Source organism: Tamandua tetradactyla, chromosome 5, assembly GCF_023851605.1.
Source record: "Tamandua tetradactyla isolate mTamTet1 chromosome 5, mTamTet1.pri, whole genome shotgun sequence".
NCBI lineage: Eukaryota > Metazoa > Chordata > Mammalia > Pilosa > Myrmecophagidae > Tamandua > Tamandua tetradactyla.
This window is the reverse complement of record NC_135331.1, coordinates 18,524,266-18,543,066: the sequence shown is the minus strand read 5'-3', so window position 1 is coordinate 18,543,066 and position 18,801 is coordinate 18,524,266. Positions and strand designations below refer to the sequence as shown.

The following is an 18,801-nucleotide window of genomic DNA, read 5'->3' as shown; positions in this document are numbered from 1 at the left end:
GAAAATGGATGGGTCTGGGTTCCAGTAGCCATGTTTCTTGAAGATGATTGTATAATATTGTTTTCACAATGTGACTGTGTGATTGTGAACACCTTGTGTCTGATGCTCCTTTTATCTACCTTATCAACAGACGAGTAAAACATATGGAATAACAATAAATAATAGGGGGAACAAATGTTAAAATAAATTTGGATTTAAATGCCAGTAATCAATGAAAGGGAGGGATAAGGGGTATGGTATGTAGGAATTTTTTTCTGTTTTCTTTTTATTTCTTTTTCTGAATAGATGCAAATGTTCCAAGAAATGATAATGATGATTTTTAATATGCAACTATGTGATGATCTTGTGAATTACTGATTATATATGATCAAAAATTAAGAATGTTTACATTTGGTGTTTTTAGTATTTAAAAACATTTTTTGATTAATAATAATAAAAAAAAAGACATAATGGAGAAGCTGGAGAGAACTGCCTGAAAATGTAGAACTGTGTTCCAGTAGCCATGCTTCTTGAAGATGATTGTATAATGATATAGCTTTTGCAATGTGACTGTGTGCTTGTGAAAACCTTGTATCTGATGCTCCTTTTATCTACCTTATCAACAGACGAATAAAACATACAGAATAAAAATAAATAATAGGGGGAACAACGGTTAAAATAAATTTAGTAAATTGAAATGCTAGTGATCAATGAAAGGGAGGGGTAAAGGGTATTGTATTTATGAATTTTTTCTGTTGTCTTTTTATCTCTTTTTCTGAATTGATGCAAATGTTCTAAGAAATGATCATGATGATGAATATGCAACTATGTGATGATATTGTGAATTAGTTTTTATATATATAGAACGGAATGATCATATGTTAAGAATGTTTGCGTTTGTTGTTATATTTTTAAAAAATTAAGAAATTAATTTTTTTGAAAATGATGGAGGCAGGGATTGAAATGCTGCATCCACAAGCCAGCAAACACCAAGGATTGCTGGCAACTACCAGAAGCTAAGGGGGAGACATGGGACAGTTTCTCGCTCAGAGCCTTTAGAAGGAACCAGCTCTGACAACACCTTGGTTTTAGACTTCTGGCCTCCAAAACTATGAGAGAATAAATTTCTGTTGTTTTAAGCCCAAAAATAAATTAATAAATAAAGCTGTTATGAGCATTTGCATGCAAGGCTTTATATGGACGTAAGCTTTCATTTTTTGTAGGTAAATACTTAGGAATAGAATGGCTGGATCATCTGTTGGTATATATTTAACTTTTTTAAAAAACTGCCAAATTGTTTTTCAAAGTGGTTGTTTGATTTGACATTCCCACCAGCAGTATATGGGAGATCCGGTTACTCCCCATCCTTGCCAACACTTGGTATGGTCAGTCTTTCTAATGTTATCTATTCTAATAGGCATTAATACAGTCATAGGTATGTAGTATTATCTCATTGTGGTTTTAATCTGTATTGCCCTTATTAATAATGGTATTGAGCATATTTTCATTTGCTTATTTGCTGTCCTTATATCTTCTTTGGAGAAGTGTCTGTTCAGTATTTTCCTCATTTAAAAAAAATTAGGTTGTTTTCTTTTTATTAAGTTTTGCTCGTTCTGTACATATTCTAGATACAAGTCGATCATAAGATATGTTTTGCCAGAACGTTCCCTCAGTCTATGGCTTGTTTTTCATTCCCTTAAGTGTCTGTCAAAAAAGCAGATGTTTTCAACTGTTAGTGCAATTTATCAACTTTTTGTTTTATGTGTTGTGTTTTGTTTTGTACTAAGAAATCTTTGTAATGTATTCTTATAGAATTAATCCTAGGAAGTATTTCTCCTCTTCCATTTTAGGGAAGTGTTCTGAATAATTGGAAGTATATTTTTCTGAGATGTTTGATAGAATTCAGCCAACAATTGGACCTGTGATTTTCATTGTGGGCAGTTGTTTTTTAATGCATTTTTAAAAATTTATTATTATTAAAAAAAATTTTTTTAAACATGACAACATACAAATGCAAACATTCCTACCATATGATCATCCCCTTCTTGGTATATAATCAGTAACTCACAATATCATCACATAGTTGTATATTTATCACCATGATCATTTCTTAGAACTTTTGCATCAGTTTGGAAAAAGAAATAAAAAGATAAAAACCCATACATACCATACCCCTTACCCCTCCCTCTCGTTGACTGCTAGTATTTCCATCTACCCAATATATTTTAGCCTTTGTATATCTATTTTTTTTCTATACCCCTTACCACTCCCTTTCATTGATCACTAGCATTTCAATCTACTAAATTTAGTTTAACATTTGTTCACACTATTATTTATTTTTAAGCCATATGTTTTACTCATCTGTCCATACTGTCGATAAAAGGAGCATCAGACACAAGGTTTTCACAATTATGCAGTCCCAATTTCAAGATGATTTCACAATCACATAGTCACATTGTAAAAGCTACATCATTATACAATCATCTTCAAGAAACATGGCTACTGGAACATAGCTCTACATTTTCAGGCAGTTCCCTCTAGCCTCTCCAATATACCTTAACTAAAAAGGTGATATCTATAATGTGTAAGAATAACCTCCAGGATAACCTCTCAACTCTGTTTGAAATCTTTCAGCCATTGACACTTTATTTTGTCTCATTTCTCTCTTCCCCCTTTTGGTTGAGTAGGTTTTCTCAATCTGTGGTAGTTTTTAAACTACTAATTCAATTACTTTAATAGATGAAGGGCAGTTTAAGTTATTTCATCCGGAGTGAGCTTTCATGACTTAATGTCTTTCAAAGAATTTGTCTATTTCATCTAAGTTCGTTAATTTATTTGTGTAATGTTGTTCAGAATATTCCCTGATTATCCTTTTTAAAATTTTTTGTTATAGTAGTACAGACATGTACTACTATAGACAAGTCATAATTCACCATTTTGACCATTTCCATGTGTACAGTTGAGTCCTGTTAATTACTTTCATAAAATTTTGTTAGTCATCAGGCTTGTTGTCCAAACTTTTTCATCCCCTCATACCGAAACTGTACCCATTAAGCAATAACTCCCCATTTCGCTTATCCTCCCTGGTAAATCATCATCCCTCTGATTCTATTAATTTGTTTATTTTAAGTATTTCATATAAGTGAGATCATGCAATATTTATCTTTTTGTGCCAGGCTTATTTCAGTCAACATGATGTCTTCAGGATTGATCCACATCGTAGCATGTATCAGAACTTTGTTCCATTTTACTACTGAATAATGTTCGATTGTGTGTATCTATCACATTTTGTTTATCTATTCATCTGTTAAAGGACACCTGAGTTGCTTCTATTATTTGGATATTATGAATAATGCTGCTATGGATTGGTGAACAAATATCTGTTCAAATCCCTGTCCCAGATATCCTTTTAATATCTGTAGAATCTGTATTATATCATGCTTCTCATTTTTGGTATTTGGTAATTTGTTTCTTTTGTCTTTTTCTTCATCAGTCTTGTTAGCAGTCTATCAATTTAATTCTTCTTCACAAAGAACCATCTTCTGTTTTCGTTTATTTTTTCTTTTTTGTTAGATTCCATTTTAATCTTTATTATTTCCTTTTCTTCTTTCTTTAGTTTAATTTGCTCTTTTTTTTCTAGCTTTTTAGGTAAAAGCTGAGGTGATTGATTTAAAGCATTTTGTGTTTTCTAAGCTTGGAGTTCAGTGCTATAAATATCTCTAATACTGCTGTAGTGGCATTCCACAATTTTGACATGTTGTACTTTTATTTTAATTTAATTAAAAATACTTTCTAATTCAAAATTCTCTTGATTTGTTCTTTGACCATGGAATATTTAAAGGTGTGTTATTTTGATTTCATATATTTGGAGATTTTTCAGATATCTGCCTGATATTGATTTCTAATTTAATTCCATTTTACTCAGAGAATATACTTAGAATGAATTAAACCCTTCTAATTTATTTCGAGTTTTGTTTTATGGCCCAGAATATGGTCTATTTTGGTAAACGTTCTGCTTTCACTTGAAAAGCATAAGTAACCTCATGTTATTGGTTGGAGTGCTCTGGAGCGATCAGATGGAGCTGGTTGATAGTGTTGTTCAGGTCTGTATCTTTACTGGTTTTCTGTCTACTTGTTCTATCAATTACTAAGTGAAGGATAATGAAATCTCTGACTGTAATTGTGGATTGCTCTATTTCTCTCTATATTTCTCTCAGTTTTTGTGCATGTATTTTAAAGTTCTGTTATAAGGTGGCTGGACCTTTAGGATTATTGCATCTTCCTAATAAATTGATCCCTTTATCATTATAAAATGGCCTTCATTGTCCATAGTAATATTCTTGTCTCTGAAATCTATTTTATCTAATATTAATATAGCCAGTCTAGCTTTCTGTTGGCTAAAGTTATATCACTTTCCATCCTTTACTTTTAATTTATTTGCATTTTTATCTTTAAAGTGAGTTTCTTATAGACACCATATAGGTATGCACTGCTTATTTAATCCAATCCAACAATTTCTGCCTTTTAATTGATATAATTAGACATTTACTTTTAATGTGATTATTAATGTGGTTTCGTTTAAATCTCTAATCTTGCTATTTGTTTTCTTTACCCCCCAATATGCTTTTTATTCCCTTTTTCCTATTTTTCTACCTTGTTTTGGATTAACTGATTATTTTTGTGTCTCTGTTTTATCTCCTTTGTTGGCTTATTACTTATAACTTTTTAACATTTTTTAATTGTGAAATGTAGCATATACTGAAAAGTGATAGATTTCAAAATACAGTTTAACAAATAGTTCTAGAGCAGATTTCAAATTATAGTATGGGTTACAGTTCCACAATTTCACGTATTTCCTTCTGGCTGTTCTATTACACTAGAAATTAAAAAGAAATATCTATATAATGATTCTGTAGTTATCCTTTATTAAATCCTAACTTCTCTGTTATCATTCCTCCCTTTCATTTGATTATTCTCTCAATCTTCAGGAATATTTTGGCAATGAACATTTTTAACTTCTTCATGTTGAAAAGGAGTGTCAATATTAGGTGGTAGGGGGATGCAATTGGTTGATGTTCTGGGAGAGACTGGTACCTCTGAAGTTTGGGGGCTTTTCTGACATAGAAACAGTCTTAAGGTTTGAATTCTGAAAAATAAACTTAAGTAAAACTTTTGTAGAATCTTGGATAGAGCCCTCGGTTTTCTTTAGGGTTTTCAGGAATAGCACTAGTTGGGGCTTGGCATAACATGGCAGTTTGTAATATCTGGCTTAAGTTTGCATAAGGGTAACCTCCAGAATGACCTCTTGACTCTATTTGAAATCTCTCAGTCACTGAAACCTTATTTTATTACATTTCTTTTTCCCTTTTGGTCAAACAGGCATTTTCGATCCCATGATGCCAGGGCCAGGCTCATCCCTAGAGTCATTTGTCGTGTTGCCAAGGACACTTACATCCCTGAAAGTCATGTCCTGTGTAGGTGGGAGGATAATGAGTGTTTATGCAAAGTTTGGCTTAAAGAGAGGCCACATCTGAGCAATAAAAGAGTGGTTTTCTGGGGATGACTCTTGGGTGTGTTTATAAATAGGCTTAACTTACCATTACAGAAATAAATTTCATAAGGGCCAGCTCAAAATTGAGGGTTTGGCTTATTAAATTGGGTGTCCCAGTGCTTGAGAGGATATCAAGAATTTCCCAGGTGGTGAAGTTCCATATTTTTTCTCCAGTCCCTCAAGAGACTTTACAAATGCTTTTTTATCTTGCCAAAATACTCTGGACTGTATCATGTCATTACATTAAGCTATACAGAATCATCAGATCTCATTCTCTATTCTAGACTCCATGTTTTTACGTTGTATAAACTGGCAAGACCAGTTACGTTAGATAGTGTGCTACAAAAAATTTAAATTTGAGACAAAATAAACATCTCTTCCTTTGGTCTCACGCAGAAGTTGAAGTTTTCAAAATAGACAGTTCATCCTTTACCCTGTGTTCTCATTTACCTTACTCCCATCCAGATCAGTTTCATTCATATCTCTAATTGAAGTCTGATCTCTTTTTCGCCTTCTTTAACAGTTGCTGTACGGAGTAATGCTGCCTTTCAGAGCTGTAGAACTCTAACTCTGAATCTTAGGTGTCACACAGGAACCTTTAGATTCAGGGAACTACCAAGTTATGCCCAAAGAGCATAGCATCTCAGAATTTAGAAATAACACTTAAAACTCAGGAAGGAATGTGACTACTATAAAAGCTTACAATCTAGGCCCTAGTTTTCTTATAAGCATTTTCTAAGTGAGACCATATATTTGTCCTTTTGTTTCTGGTTTATTTTGCTCAGCATAATGTACTCAAGGTTCGTTCACCTCGTTGCATGACTCACAACTTCATTCCTTTATATAGCCACACAATATTCCATCATAGGTATGCATCAGCACTTGTCCTTCCACTCCTGAGCCAATGGTCCCTTCAGCCTCCTCCATTCATTGGCTATCATGAATAATGCTGCCATACACATCAGTGTGCAAATATCTATTTGTGTCCCTGCATTCAGTTCTACCAAGTTTATTCTTAGTAACAGGATTGCCTAATCCTATGGCAACCTATAGATAGCCTCCTATGGATCTGTTACATCATACTCCCGAGGGGCTGCACCATTCTACTTCCCTGCCAACATTGAATAGGTATGCCTCTCTCTCCACATCTTCTCCAGCACTTGAATCTTTCTTTCTTTATTTATTTTTGATTCTGTGGGTTTTGTTGAGATATATTCACATACCATATATTCTATCCAAAATATGCAATCAATGTCTCACAGTATCCTCCCTTTGTTGTGTAAGGATCCTCACTCTCAATTTTAAGTCATTGTCATTGTTCCAATGAGAAAAATAACAGATATACACAGCCACACATAAAAGAAAACCCAAAACACCCCATATCCCTTATCTACTATTTACCCTTAGTATTGGTGTGATACTAATAAGGTATTGCTGTTTAATATAGTCTCTGGCATGCAATAGGTAATTTTATCCTATATACCACTTGTTTTAGTTTGCTAAAGCTGCCAGAATGCAATATACCAGAAATAGAATGCCTTTTAAAAAGGAAATTTATTAAGTTGCAAGTTTACAGTTCTAAGGCTGTGAAAATGTCCAAATTAAGCCACCAATAAGATTACCTTCCCTCAAGACATGCTTATACCATGTGGAACATCTCTATAAGCTGGGAAAGCACATGGCTAGTGTCTGCTGGGGTCTTTGGCCTCTGGACACCTCTCTCAGCTGGGAAGGCACATGACAAGGTCTGCTAGCTTTCTCTTTTCATTTCATGAGGCTTCCCCAGGAGCATTTTCTTTCTGTATCTCCAAAAGTCTCTGGCTGTTTGGGCTGTAAAGCTTTTTCCAAAATGGTTCCCTCTTAAAGAACTCCAGTAAGCTATGGGTGGAGATACATCTCCATGGAAACTACTAATCAAAAAGATCACACCCAGCAATACTGAATAAGGATTAAAGAACATGACTTTTCTGGGGTACACAACAATTTCTTCTCTATTAACTCTTTGGGCAAGTATCCTATGTTTGTAGTAGTTCATGCAAGAATTTATTTATGTTTGTGGTATTAATCGGTGAGATATGTGACTGTAGACCACTCCTTTCAATCAAGTTCACCTTCAGTGGAGCACTATTACTTATAATCCCAATATTACTTATAATCCCACCATCATCTCTATCCATTCCCAAACATTTAAGATCAATCTCATTAATAAGTCTAATAATAGCAGTTACCTAATAATTAGGTAACTGCTCCCCCTTCTCTAGCTTCCATCTATCTCTAGGTCCTCTATATTTTACATTTTAAGACTCTGAGTTTACATTTTCTAGATGATTCACATTTGTGAAAGTAAACAATATCTATCCTTTTGTGTATGGCTTATTTCACTCAGCATTATGTCTTCACAGTTCGTTTATGTTGTTGCATGATTCAGGACCTCATTCCTTCTTGTTGCTGTATAATATTCTGTGCTGGTTTGAAATGATGTATGTACCCTAGAAAAACCATGTTGTAATTCTAATCCCATTTGATAAAGGCAGCCATTTCTTCTAATCCCTATTCAGTATTGCATGCTTGAAACTGTAATTAGATCATCTCCCTGGAGATGTGATTTAATCAAGAGTGGTTATTAAGCTGGAATAGCTGGAGGCGTGTCTCCACCCATTTGGGTGGGTATTGATTAGATTCTGAAGTCCTATAAAAGAGGAAACATTTTGGAGATTGAGAGATTCTGAGAGAGCAGACAATGACATAGCCACGAGAAGCTGAGTCTATCAGCCAGCAACCTTTTGAGATGGAGAAGCCTCCCAGGGAGCTTCATGAAACAGGAAGCCAGGAGAAGAATCTAACAGATGACACTGTGTTCACCATGTGCCCTTCAAGATGAGAGAGGAACCTTGATCACATTCACCATGTACCTTTCCAGATGAGAGAGAAGCTCTGACTGTGTTCACCATGTGCCCTTCTCACTTGAGAGGGAAACCCTGAACTTCATTGACCTTCTTAAACCAAGGTATCTTTCCCTGAATACCTTTGATTGGACATTTCTATAGACTTGTTTTAATTGGGACATTTTCTCAGCCTTAGAACTGTAAACTAGCAACTTACTAAATTCTCCTTTTTAAAAACCATTCCATTTCTGGTATATTGCATTCCAGCAGCTAGCAAACTAGAACATATTTTATCATATGTATTTACCACATTTTGTTTATCCACACATCCATTGATGGACATTTGGATTGTTTTCATCTTTTGTCAATTGTGAATAATGCCACTATGTACATTGGTGTGCAAATGTCTGTTTGTGTCCCTGTTTTCTAGCTGTCACTTTTTATTTTTCTATTTTACTCATTGTTTTAGGCTTTATAGTAAACAGTCTGCATTCAAGTGCTATTGAACAACTTCATATATAATAGAGCAACTTTACAACCCTATATTTCAATCTCTCCCCTCCTGAACTTTGTGTTGACATACATTTTACTTCACCAAATGTTATAAAATCCCCACTATGTTGTTATTTTTGTTTAAACAATCAGTTATATTTTTTTAAAATTTAAATAATGAAAAAAACTTACATATTTATTCAAATAGCTACCATTTCCAGTGCTTTACATTCATTTGTGTAAATCTATATATCCATGTGGTATGATTTTCCTTCTGTTTATAGGACTTCCTTTAATATTTTCTATAGTGCAGATGGCCAGGTGATGAATTCCTTCAGCTATTGTATGTTTAAAGTCTTTATTTCACCCTTATTTTTCAAAGGTATTTTTACTGGGTATGGAATTATAGGTTGTCAGATTTTTTTCTTCAGCTCTTTAAAAATGTTGCTCTACTTTTTTCTCACTTTTATTAGTTACAAGGAGGAATTTGCTGTTGTTTTTGTCAGCGTTCCTCTTTATGTCATCTTTTTTATCTGGCTCCTTTTAATACTTTCTCTTTAAGTTTCACGTAATCCTACTGTGATGTGTTTTGATGTAATTCTCTTCAAGTTTCTTGTCCTTGGGATTCATTGATGTTTTTGAATCTGTGAACTTATAATTTTCAACGAATTTGGGAAATTTTCCACCATTATTTCTTCAAATATTTCTTTCTGTTGGGGATTCTGATTAGACTCATACGAGGCTAGTTAAAGTTGTCCCACAGCTCACTGATGGTCTGTTTGGTTTTATAATTTGTTTTTCCTTGTTTGTCTTTTTTTTCCCTCTCCTTTTTATTTTGAATAGCTTAAATCACTGTTTTCAAGTTCACTAATCTTTCCTTTGCAGTCTCATCCAATGCAGTGTATTTTTCATCTTAGACATTGTTGCTTTCACCTCTAGAAGTTCAATTTGGGTCTCTTTATATCTTACATTTCTCTATTACATGTTCAATATTTCCTCTAACTTTTAAAATATACAGAACACAGTATAATAAATGTTTTGACATCCTTGCCTGCTAATTCTAGTATCTATGTCAGTTCTGAGCTTGTTTAAATTGATTTTTCTCCTTATTCGGAATCATGTTTTCCTGCTTCTTTGGATACTTGGTCATTTTGGTATATGTTAGAGATTGTGAACTTTACTTTTTTGGCTACTAGATCTTTTTTTTATTTCCTTAAATATTCTTGGGTTTTGTTCCAGGATACAGTTAAGTTACTTGGAAACAATTTGAACCTTAAGATTTGTTAGGTAATACAGACCAGTATTTTACAATGAATTATTTCTTACTATTAAGGCAAGATTCTTCTGAGAACTATAACTGATGTCCACATAAATAAGAGATTTCATTATTATTATTATTATTAGTTAGGCTAAAATGCTTTTTTTGGTAGCAGCTTTATTTTTTTTATATTTTTATTGACAAATCTTCACACGCACAGTCTACATGATGTACAATCAATGGCTCAAAATATCATCACATAGTTGTATATTCATCACCATGATAATTTTTACAACATTTGCATCACTTCAGAAAAAGAAATAAAAAGAAAAAAGAGAGGAGTGCAAGGGTAGTTTAGTGGTAGAATTCTCACCTGCCGTGCAGGAGACCCAGGTTTGATTCCCAGCCTGTGCACTTCCCCCTACCCTCCCCCCCAAAATTCAACAAATGGTGCTGCAGTAACGGGATAGTCACATGGAAAAAGATGAAATTTCACTCCCACCATACAGCATACAAAAAAAGAAAAAAAAGGAAAAAGAGAAACTCATACATCCCATACTCCCGTTCATTGACTAATATTTCAATCTACCCAATTTATTTTACCCCTTATCCCCCCTATTATTTATTAATTTATTTTATCCTTTTTTTTTTTTAACTCATCTGTCCATACGCTGGATAAGAGGAGCATCAGACACAGTTCCTTGATGCTGGGTCCCATCTCATCCCAGGAGTCCTATCCCATGTTGCCAGGAAGATTTACACTCCTGGGAGGCATATCCTATGTAGTGGGGAGAGCTGTGAATTTACCTCCCAAGTTGGCTTAGAGAGAGAGGCCACATCTTAGCAATAAAAGATGTTTTCTGGGGTGACTCTTAGGCCTAATTTTAAGTAGGCCTCTCCTATCCTTAGTAGGAATAAGTTTCATAGGGGCGAACCCCAAGATCGAGGGTTCAGCCTATTGATTTGATTGTCCCCACTGCTTGCGAGAATATCAGAAACTCTCCAAATGGGGAAGTTGAATATTTACTTCTTTTTCCCCAGCCCCCCAAAGAGACTTTGCACAGACTTCTTTATTCACTGACCGAATTACTCTGGGATGTATTGGGGCATCATACTAACCTAGACAAACCAACAAGGAACCCTTTTCAAGATTCCATGTATTTCTGGTTCAACTAAACTGTATATTTGGGCTTCTTTCACTTAGCATAACATTTCAAGTTTCACCCATCCTACAGTATTTTTTAATACTTCATTCCTTTTTATAGTAGGATATTTCATTGTATGGTTATACCACATTTTATTTAGAATCAGATGGTGAACATTTGCATTGTCTCCACTTCATCAGATGGTGGATATTTGCACTGTCTCCATTTTTTTGGCTATTATGAAAAATGCGCTATGATCATTCAAGTGGACATGTGTTCTCATTTCTCTTGGGTATATACCTAGGAATAGAATCACTAGGTCAAATGTTGAACTTTTTAAGCAATTACCAAACTGCTTTTCAAAATGGCTGTACCATTTTATATTTCCACCAGGATTAAACAGGGGTTCCAGTTTCTCCACATCCTCACCAACAGTTGTTATGACTTTGAGATTATGGCCATCTTAATGTATATGAAATGGTATCTCACTATTGTTTTAATTTGCATTTCCTTAATGACTAACAATGTTGAGCATCTTTTATTGTGTTAAAGGCTATTTGTATATCTTAGAAGCATCTATTCAGATACCTTGCCCAATTTTCATGTGGATTCTTTGTCTTTTTATTATTGAGTTGTAAAACCAACATCCTTTTTAATATTAATTGTTATTTGTATTGTCACCAAATGAAATGTGTTAGAAATAAGTTGATGGGAAACCTTATTTCTCTCCAGGTGCTGAAGATTTACCAAAAACTATTTGTCAATGACAGATAAAACTGACTGGGATATCAAAAAGCAAAGGACGTGCAATACTGGTCATCATGCGTAAAGGGGTGCTAAAGGACCCAGAGATTGCTGATCTGTTCTACAAAGATGATCCTGAAGACCTTTTCATTGATTTGCATGAAATTGGACATGGAAGTTTTGGAGCAGTTTATTTTGTAAGTAATTTAAAAGAATCATTTAGATAGATTAGATTAAGAAAGTTGAAACTCTATACAGTCTAGCCATTACGTATAAAACACATTTGGTTTTAGTACTTGTATTGCAAATTAATTGATGTTCATAGTAGGAGCAAATAGTCATTGCTGAAAAGCCTATCCAGGATTCTAGGTATTGTTCAAGTCAGTGGTGTCTAAATCAACTGACTGCTGTCAAGGTACTACAAAAAGTTATAAATTTGAAGTTGAGCCCTGTGCATTTTCCCTATATATGCCAGCTCTTTTCTGCCTCAGGTCCTTTATATATGCTATCCCCTCCACCAGAAAGAAAGTTTGCACATTGCATCTCCGTCTGTCTCTTCTCCATCCTACAAGTTTTGGCTTAAGTGTTACTTCCACAAGATAGCCAGTTACCCATTCAACCTTCTGCACTAAATTAGGACTTTTCGTTATGATCTTAGAAAACTCTGTACTAGTACTTTGTACCTTAGTACATTTTTCAGAGTTGTAGTTAAATAATTATCCATGAGGCTTTTAAATTCACTTATGTCACTCCCACTAAATAATAAGCTCCACGAGGACAAAGATTTTGTTCATTGTGTTCATTGTTCTATCCCCAGTAACCAGTATAATGCCTAGCAATATTAGAACTTCAATAAATGTCTGATGGGTGAATGGATGGCTGACTACTCAGACTGATGGATTGACAAAGACTTTTTTTTTTTTAATTTTAATTGTTTTTTTACATGGGCAGGCACCAGGAATTGACAAAGACTTTTAATAGCAATGATATCAAGTAACTATTTAAGTTAAGGGGTATAAGGCTAGCCTCCTAGAGTCACTTTAAATTCCACAAATTTTGATGTTGTTCCTGTAAGAATGAGAAATAATGTATCTTATTCACCTGGAATTTGTTATATAAAATATAATTTAAACTTGATAACCTTAGAAATTTGCATCACCAAAGTAACAAATATTTCCTTTGGCATATTGATCCATTAAAGCAAATAATTTAAGTACTAATCATTACCAGTTTCTCTTCTAAAACTGTTGTCACACCATTTTTTTTTTTATTTGACTCTTCCTTTGAAGTAGTCCTTTACGTTCTGCCATCTGGGTAGGGCTTATCTTTAGTTTTCCTTTCAAAGAGAGTTTAAGAATTGGATCTTTAGCTTGTCCCTTTTGTCTCTAGCCAAATTTTCAGTCTGGGTTTTCTGTGAACTCTTTCTTCTCACTCAGCCCTACCCTGTTCCACCCCCTCTAATAATCAGCTACCCCTCAGGTGCATTTTATCATTAACTACCATCCATAGCTTAAGGCCTACTCAAAGGACTGTCTTCCTCATTCAGACACTTCTTTAAAAAATCACTTTTTAATGACATATATATATCATACACATGGAAGCATGCATAATGCACTCACATTTTTAATATGTGGTTTAGAGATTAATTAAAAGATAAATCCCTGTTTAACCACCTCCCAGATAAAGAAATAAAATATTGCCAGCACCCCAGAAGCTACCCTTGTATCCTTCTCAGTCACAACCCTCTCCCTCCCGACAGGAGTATCTGCTATCCTGATTTTTATGCTGATTGTTTTCTGTTTTTTCTTTATATTTAACCTACATTCTTTTGTGCCCCTAAACAATGTAGTTTGGTTTTGCCTACTTTTGAACTTTTTAAACGTTCTGTATGTATTTGTGACCAGTTCATTTTGCTCAGAGATGCATTTTTCGATCATCTTTTCTTACTTGGTGTTCTAGTCTGTTAGCTGCTAGAATGCAATATGCCAGAAATGGAATGCTTTTAAAAAGGGTAATTTAATAAGTTGCTAGTTTACAATTCTAAGGCCGTGAAATTGTACAAATTAAAACAATTCTATAGTACTGTCCAATCCTAGGCATCCACAGAAAGATACCTTGGTTCCAGAAGGCTGATGATGTTCAGCGTTTCTCTCTCAGTGGAAGGGCACATGGCGAACATGGCAGCTTCTGCTAGTTTTCTCTCTAGGCCTCTTGCTTCATGAAGCTCCCCAGGTGGCATTTTCCTTCTTCATCTCCAATGGTCACTGGTTGGTAGACTCTGTGGTTCTTTCATCCTTCTGTCATGGTTCTGTGGCTCTCTCCTTGTTCCCAGAAAGAACTCTCTCCAAACTGTCTCCTCTTGTATAGGATTCTGTATGCTAATCAAGACCCACGTAGAATGTGTGGAGACACATCTCCATCTAATCAAGTTTAATACCCACAATTGATCGCCACATCTCTGTGGAGATAACCTAATCAAGTTTCCAACTATAGTGCTGAATAGGGATTAGAAGAAACTGTTGCTCTCACAAGATTGATTAGGATTAAAACAAGGCTTTTCTAGGGCACATAAATCCTTTCAAACCACTACACTTGCATGGTATTACTTTTTAACTAATTCATTCTCTCAGAATCTCTCTTGGCCAGAGTCAAAGGAGTATTTCAATCTGTTTTGGACTCTTCTGTTTTAAAAAGTAGGCATCCCCTTCTCTAAGTTTTAATGTTTTAGAATAAGTACAATAAACCGAGCAGGCTTTGAAACTTACTAGGAGGCCATTTGTAATAGGAGCAAATGAAACTTACCTTGAAGAAGAGCTAGTTATGTATTTGCTTTGGAAGCTGAGTCATATTTGGCTAGAGTATATGCCTTTTGAAGATGAGAACTATTGCTTATATTTCTTTACAACTCTAGACACTAGCCCAATGCCTTGATCACAGTAAGCACTAAATATATGTTACTTGATGTGACAGACTAAGGACATTATAAAGGTACCTGCCTGGCTTTGATATTGAAATGTAATCATTAACTTGATATTGCCCAAATACAAAAGTGAAAAGTACAGGCCCATTTAAACCTATGTCACTAAAAGAAATAAATTAAAGAGGAATTAACTGCCACTTTAGTAACCTATTATTTATAGTGATCATGTAGGTAGTACCTTAAAGATGGATTTTCCCACTGGCCACAGTAACATTTATGCATGTTGCTCTTTCCGTACTGTTAGATTCTTCCTTTTGTTATTTGTACCACTATTACTAGGAAACCTCTAATGTCTCTTACTTGGACAACTGCAATAGCTTTCTGACTGATTTCTGTGTATCCACTCTAGTCTCTTTCCATCTGTTTTCCACACTGCACTGAACTTGGTAAAAAAAAAAAAAAAGGTAAATCTAACCACATCACCCTTTTGCCATAGAATCTTCAGTGACTCTCTTCTTGGTCTTAGGCTAAAGATCAAAATCCGTAATGTACCCAACCTACAAGCCCCTTCATGATATGGTTCCTTGCTACACCTGGACTATATTTCCTTTCAGCTTTAGCTATAGTTGCTTTCTTTGATCACCCATCATAGGATCTTTGCACAAACTGTTCTCTTTTTTTCCCTTCCTCTTTGCCTTCTAAACCCCTGTTTGTCCTTTTGCTCTCAGTTTAAACCTCATTTCTTCAGGGAAGCCTTCCCTGATTTCCTTACACAACATCGTCCCATTTTTGGTTTTCAAAATAACACATACTCCTTGTTCTAGCTTGAATAATACCGAAAACAGAATGGCTTTTAAAAAAGGAATTTAATGAGTTGCTAGTTTGCAGTTCTAAGTCTGAGAAAATGTCCCGATTACAACAAATCTATAGAAATGTCCAATCAAAGGCATCCAGGGAAAGATACTTTGGTTCAAGAAGGCCAGTGAAGTTCAGGGTCTCTCTCTCAAGTGAGAAGGCGCATGGTGAACACAGTCACGGTTTCTCTGTCAGCTGGAAGGGTGCATGGCAAACACAGTGTCATCTGCTAGCTTTCTTTCCTGGCTTCTGGTTTCATGAAGCTCCCCAGAGGTGTTTTCCTTCTTCATCTCTAAAGGTCGCTGGCTTTGGACTGTGCTTTGGTGCTGTTCTCTCTCTGAATCTCCCATTCTCCAAAACGTTTCTTCCTTTATAGGGCTCCAATAAGCCAATCAAAACCCACCCAAATGGGTGTAGACATGTCATCATCTAATCCATTTTAACAACCACTCTTGACTAAATCACATCATCCAGGGAGATGATTTGATTACAGTTTCAAACATACAGTATTGAATAGGGATTATTCTACCTTTATGAAATAGGATTTTGGTTAAAACATGGCTTTTCTAGGGGGCATCCATCCTTTCAAACCAGCACACTCCTCTTTATAACATGTATCACTGTTGCAAGGTTACATTTGTTTGTTGTGATTCTATTTGTTTTCCTGTCTATTCTACTAGAGAAGATATGGGCATTGGCTATATTTACTCACAGTTCTATCCCCAGCACTTAACCCAGTACCTGACAAATTGTGGACACCTGGTAAGTATTTGGGGGTGGGGGTGGGGATTATTTTTTAAAAAGTTCGTGAAACCATCAAGACTATTGGAGGTGTTAAGCAAGAATGTAAGTTTCAAAAATAAAACTTGAACTGTATAGAGGCTATATTCATTCATAACATAGTATGAAGTACTAAAAAGCAGAAGTAGCTTCCTTCCTCTTTATTAAAATATTGATTTTATTTGTTTCAGTGTAACTTGCTCTGAACTTTTACCAGTGAAAAGCTACATTAAAAATTTCATGTCTATAGAAAAAGCAACATGGAAATATTTTTGAAATTTCAAATCTCTGCCCTAGTAGATAATTCCTATAAGCAAGTGGACTTATCAAGTTCTGATTTATGACTACTCCAATATAAATGAAAATAAATAGCTTATTATTTTAGGGTGACTCTTTTTTCATTTCTCTAGCTCCAAATCAGCAATGATGTAAATAATGTCTTTGAGCAATTAGATATGTACTCTGTGATTCCATTTATGTGAGGTTTTTGCTCTTTTTATAAAGGTTCAGGAGTTACAAGTTTAAATTCCTTTTCATTTATTTCCTAAATCTTTCCAAGACTCCTTAAGCTGCAAATATACTGATCTGTGCCAGAAATACCTGCTTTTTGATTTAGTCCCTTTAACCTTCATTTCAATACTGAATTTACATCAGTTGTTTTTTGTTGCTGTCACATAAGCACTTTCTTTCTTAAATTTTAAAAGTCAGCAAAACATGAGAAATATTTTGTTATTTACAAAAGTCAATCTATTTACCTTCCATTAGGTATAAAATATATATGGTGATGCATAAAATATCAAAAAAATGCTTTTGTAGAATCCTTTTGTAGAAAAGATTTGAAAACTATAGCTAGTAGACTGTTGGTATATTAGGAACTTTTATCTTAGGACTTGTAAAAAACTTTTTTAGTATATGTTCATTGTATCTGCATTTTGGCATTCAGTAAGAATCTGGGGTAGGATTCTTTTACTCAGTAAATTAATGTTTCTTGTTTGAATTAGCTTTTTTTAAAATCACAAACCATTGTTATACATGAGGAGGTTCTTTAATCGGTTGTATTTTAGAAAATGATTATTTGTTTTTTCTAAATTTAGTGCACTGATTTTGTGAGAAAATTACATTGAGCCAATCTTTTACCTCAGAACCATTACTGTAGCTTTATTCATCCACAAAAATAGAACCGAAAAAGCTTACTTAGTTAGGGGATATGTCACGGATGCAGAGCCCTGTTATTAATTGAAAGTAAAAATTAGATCATCATTTATTGTCCTGTATTTATTTTTCTGCAAATCTGAAGAAAGTTTCAAAGTTAATTTCTTAAATAAATTCAGAGGAAAAGACTATTACCTGAGTTATTCATGGTGTTCAGGTGTTCTTTGAATAAAATAATACATTTGTGCACAGAAAAGATAGGTAGAGATAATTGAGACGAGGTAACCTTTATACATGAAAATATATACACACATACATACATACTCGTATTTTATGTATCTATGCATATATGTTATACAATGTTATAAAATATGTGACCTTGAAAGGAAAAGTCTCTTTTCAGGGTAATTTTACTTTCTGTTGCACTGTTCATTACAGTAGGCAGTAACCACATGTAACTATTTAAGTTTAAGTTAATTAAAATTAAATAAAATTAAAAATTCATTTCCTTGATTTCACATGCTACCATTTTGGATAGTGCAGATATAGAACATTTACATCATCATAGAAAGTTCTGTGGACAGCATAGCTCTGGAGATTATTGCTGGTATAAATGCTTCCAAAATTTTTTTCTGCTCATGTGCTCACTTCATATTATTTACAAAAATGAGATCGTACTATAGAGTTTGTTTTTTTCCTTGATATTTTTGATATCTTTTCATATGTACGTATAGATGATTTTATTCTTTTAATGGTTATTTCATTATATGACCATACCACATTTATTTAACTAGCTCTCTGTTATTGCACATTGATGCACATTCTATGTGGTAAGCCCAGTATGGTGATTTTGGAAAAATGGCCCTTTTTTTTTTTGCTTGATTCAATATATATTTTAAACCCTAATCCTTTTTTACACTAGAATTTTTGTATGTATACAGAAAGGGACAAAGAGAGGCTGTACCTTAAGGTGGGCTTTCAAGCCTGTCAAACGTTGTAGTATCTTTGAACTGTGACAATGAAGTGTGAGAATATTACTT

At 34.3% G+C, this 18,801-nt stretch overlaps 1 protein-coding gene across 3 annotated transcripts in view; it reads left to right on the top strand.

Moving 5' to 3' along the window:
• Window positions 1-18,801, top strand: part of TAOK3 (TAO kinase 3) — a 225,871-nt gene that overhangs the window by 137,956 nt on the left and 69,114 nt on the right. For 2 of the 3 annotated variants that reach the window (XM_077159954.1, XM_077159952.1), the window contains exon 3: window positions 12,043-12,251. In XM_077159954.1, the coding sequence (XP_077016069.1) occupies window positions 12,132-12,251 (120 nt within the window). In that variant the 5' untranslated portion in view covers window positions 12,043-12,131. The remainder of the gene's footprint in view (window positions 1-12,042; window positions 12,252-18,801) is intronic. The other variant, XM_077159953.1, reaches the window with a different exon arrangement.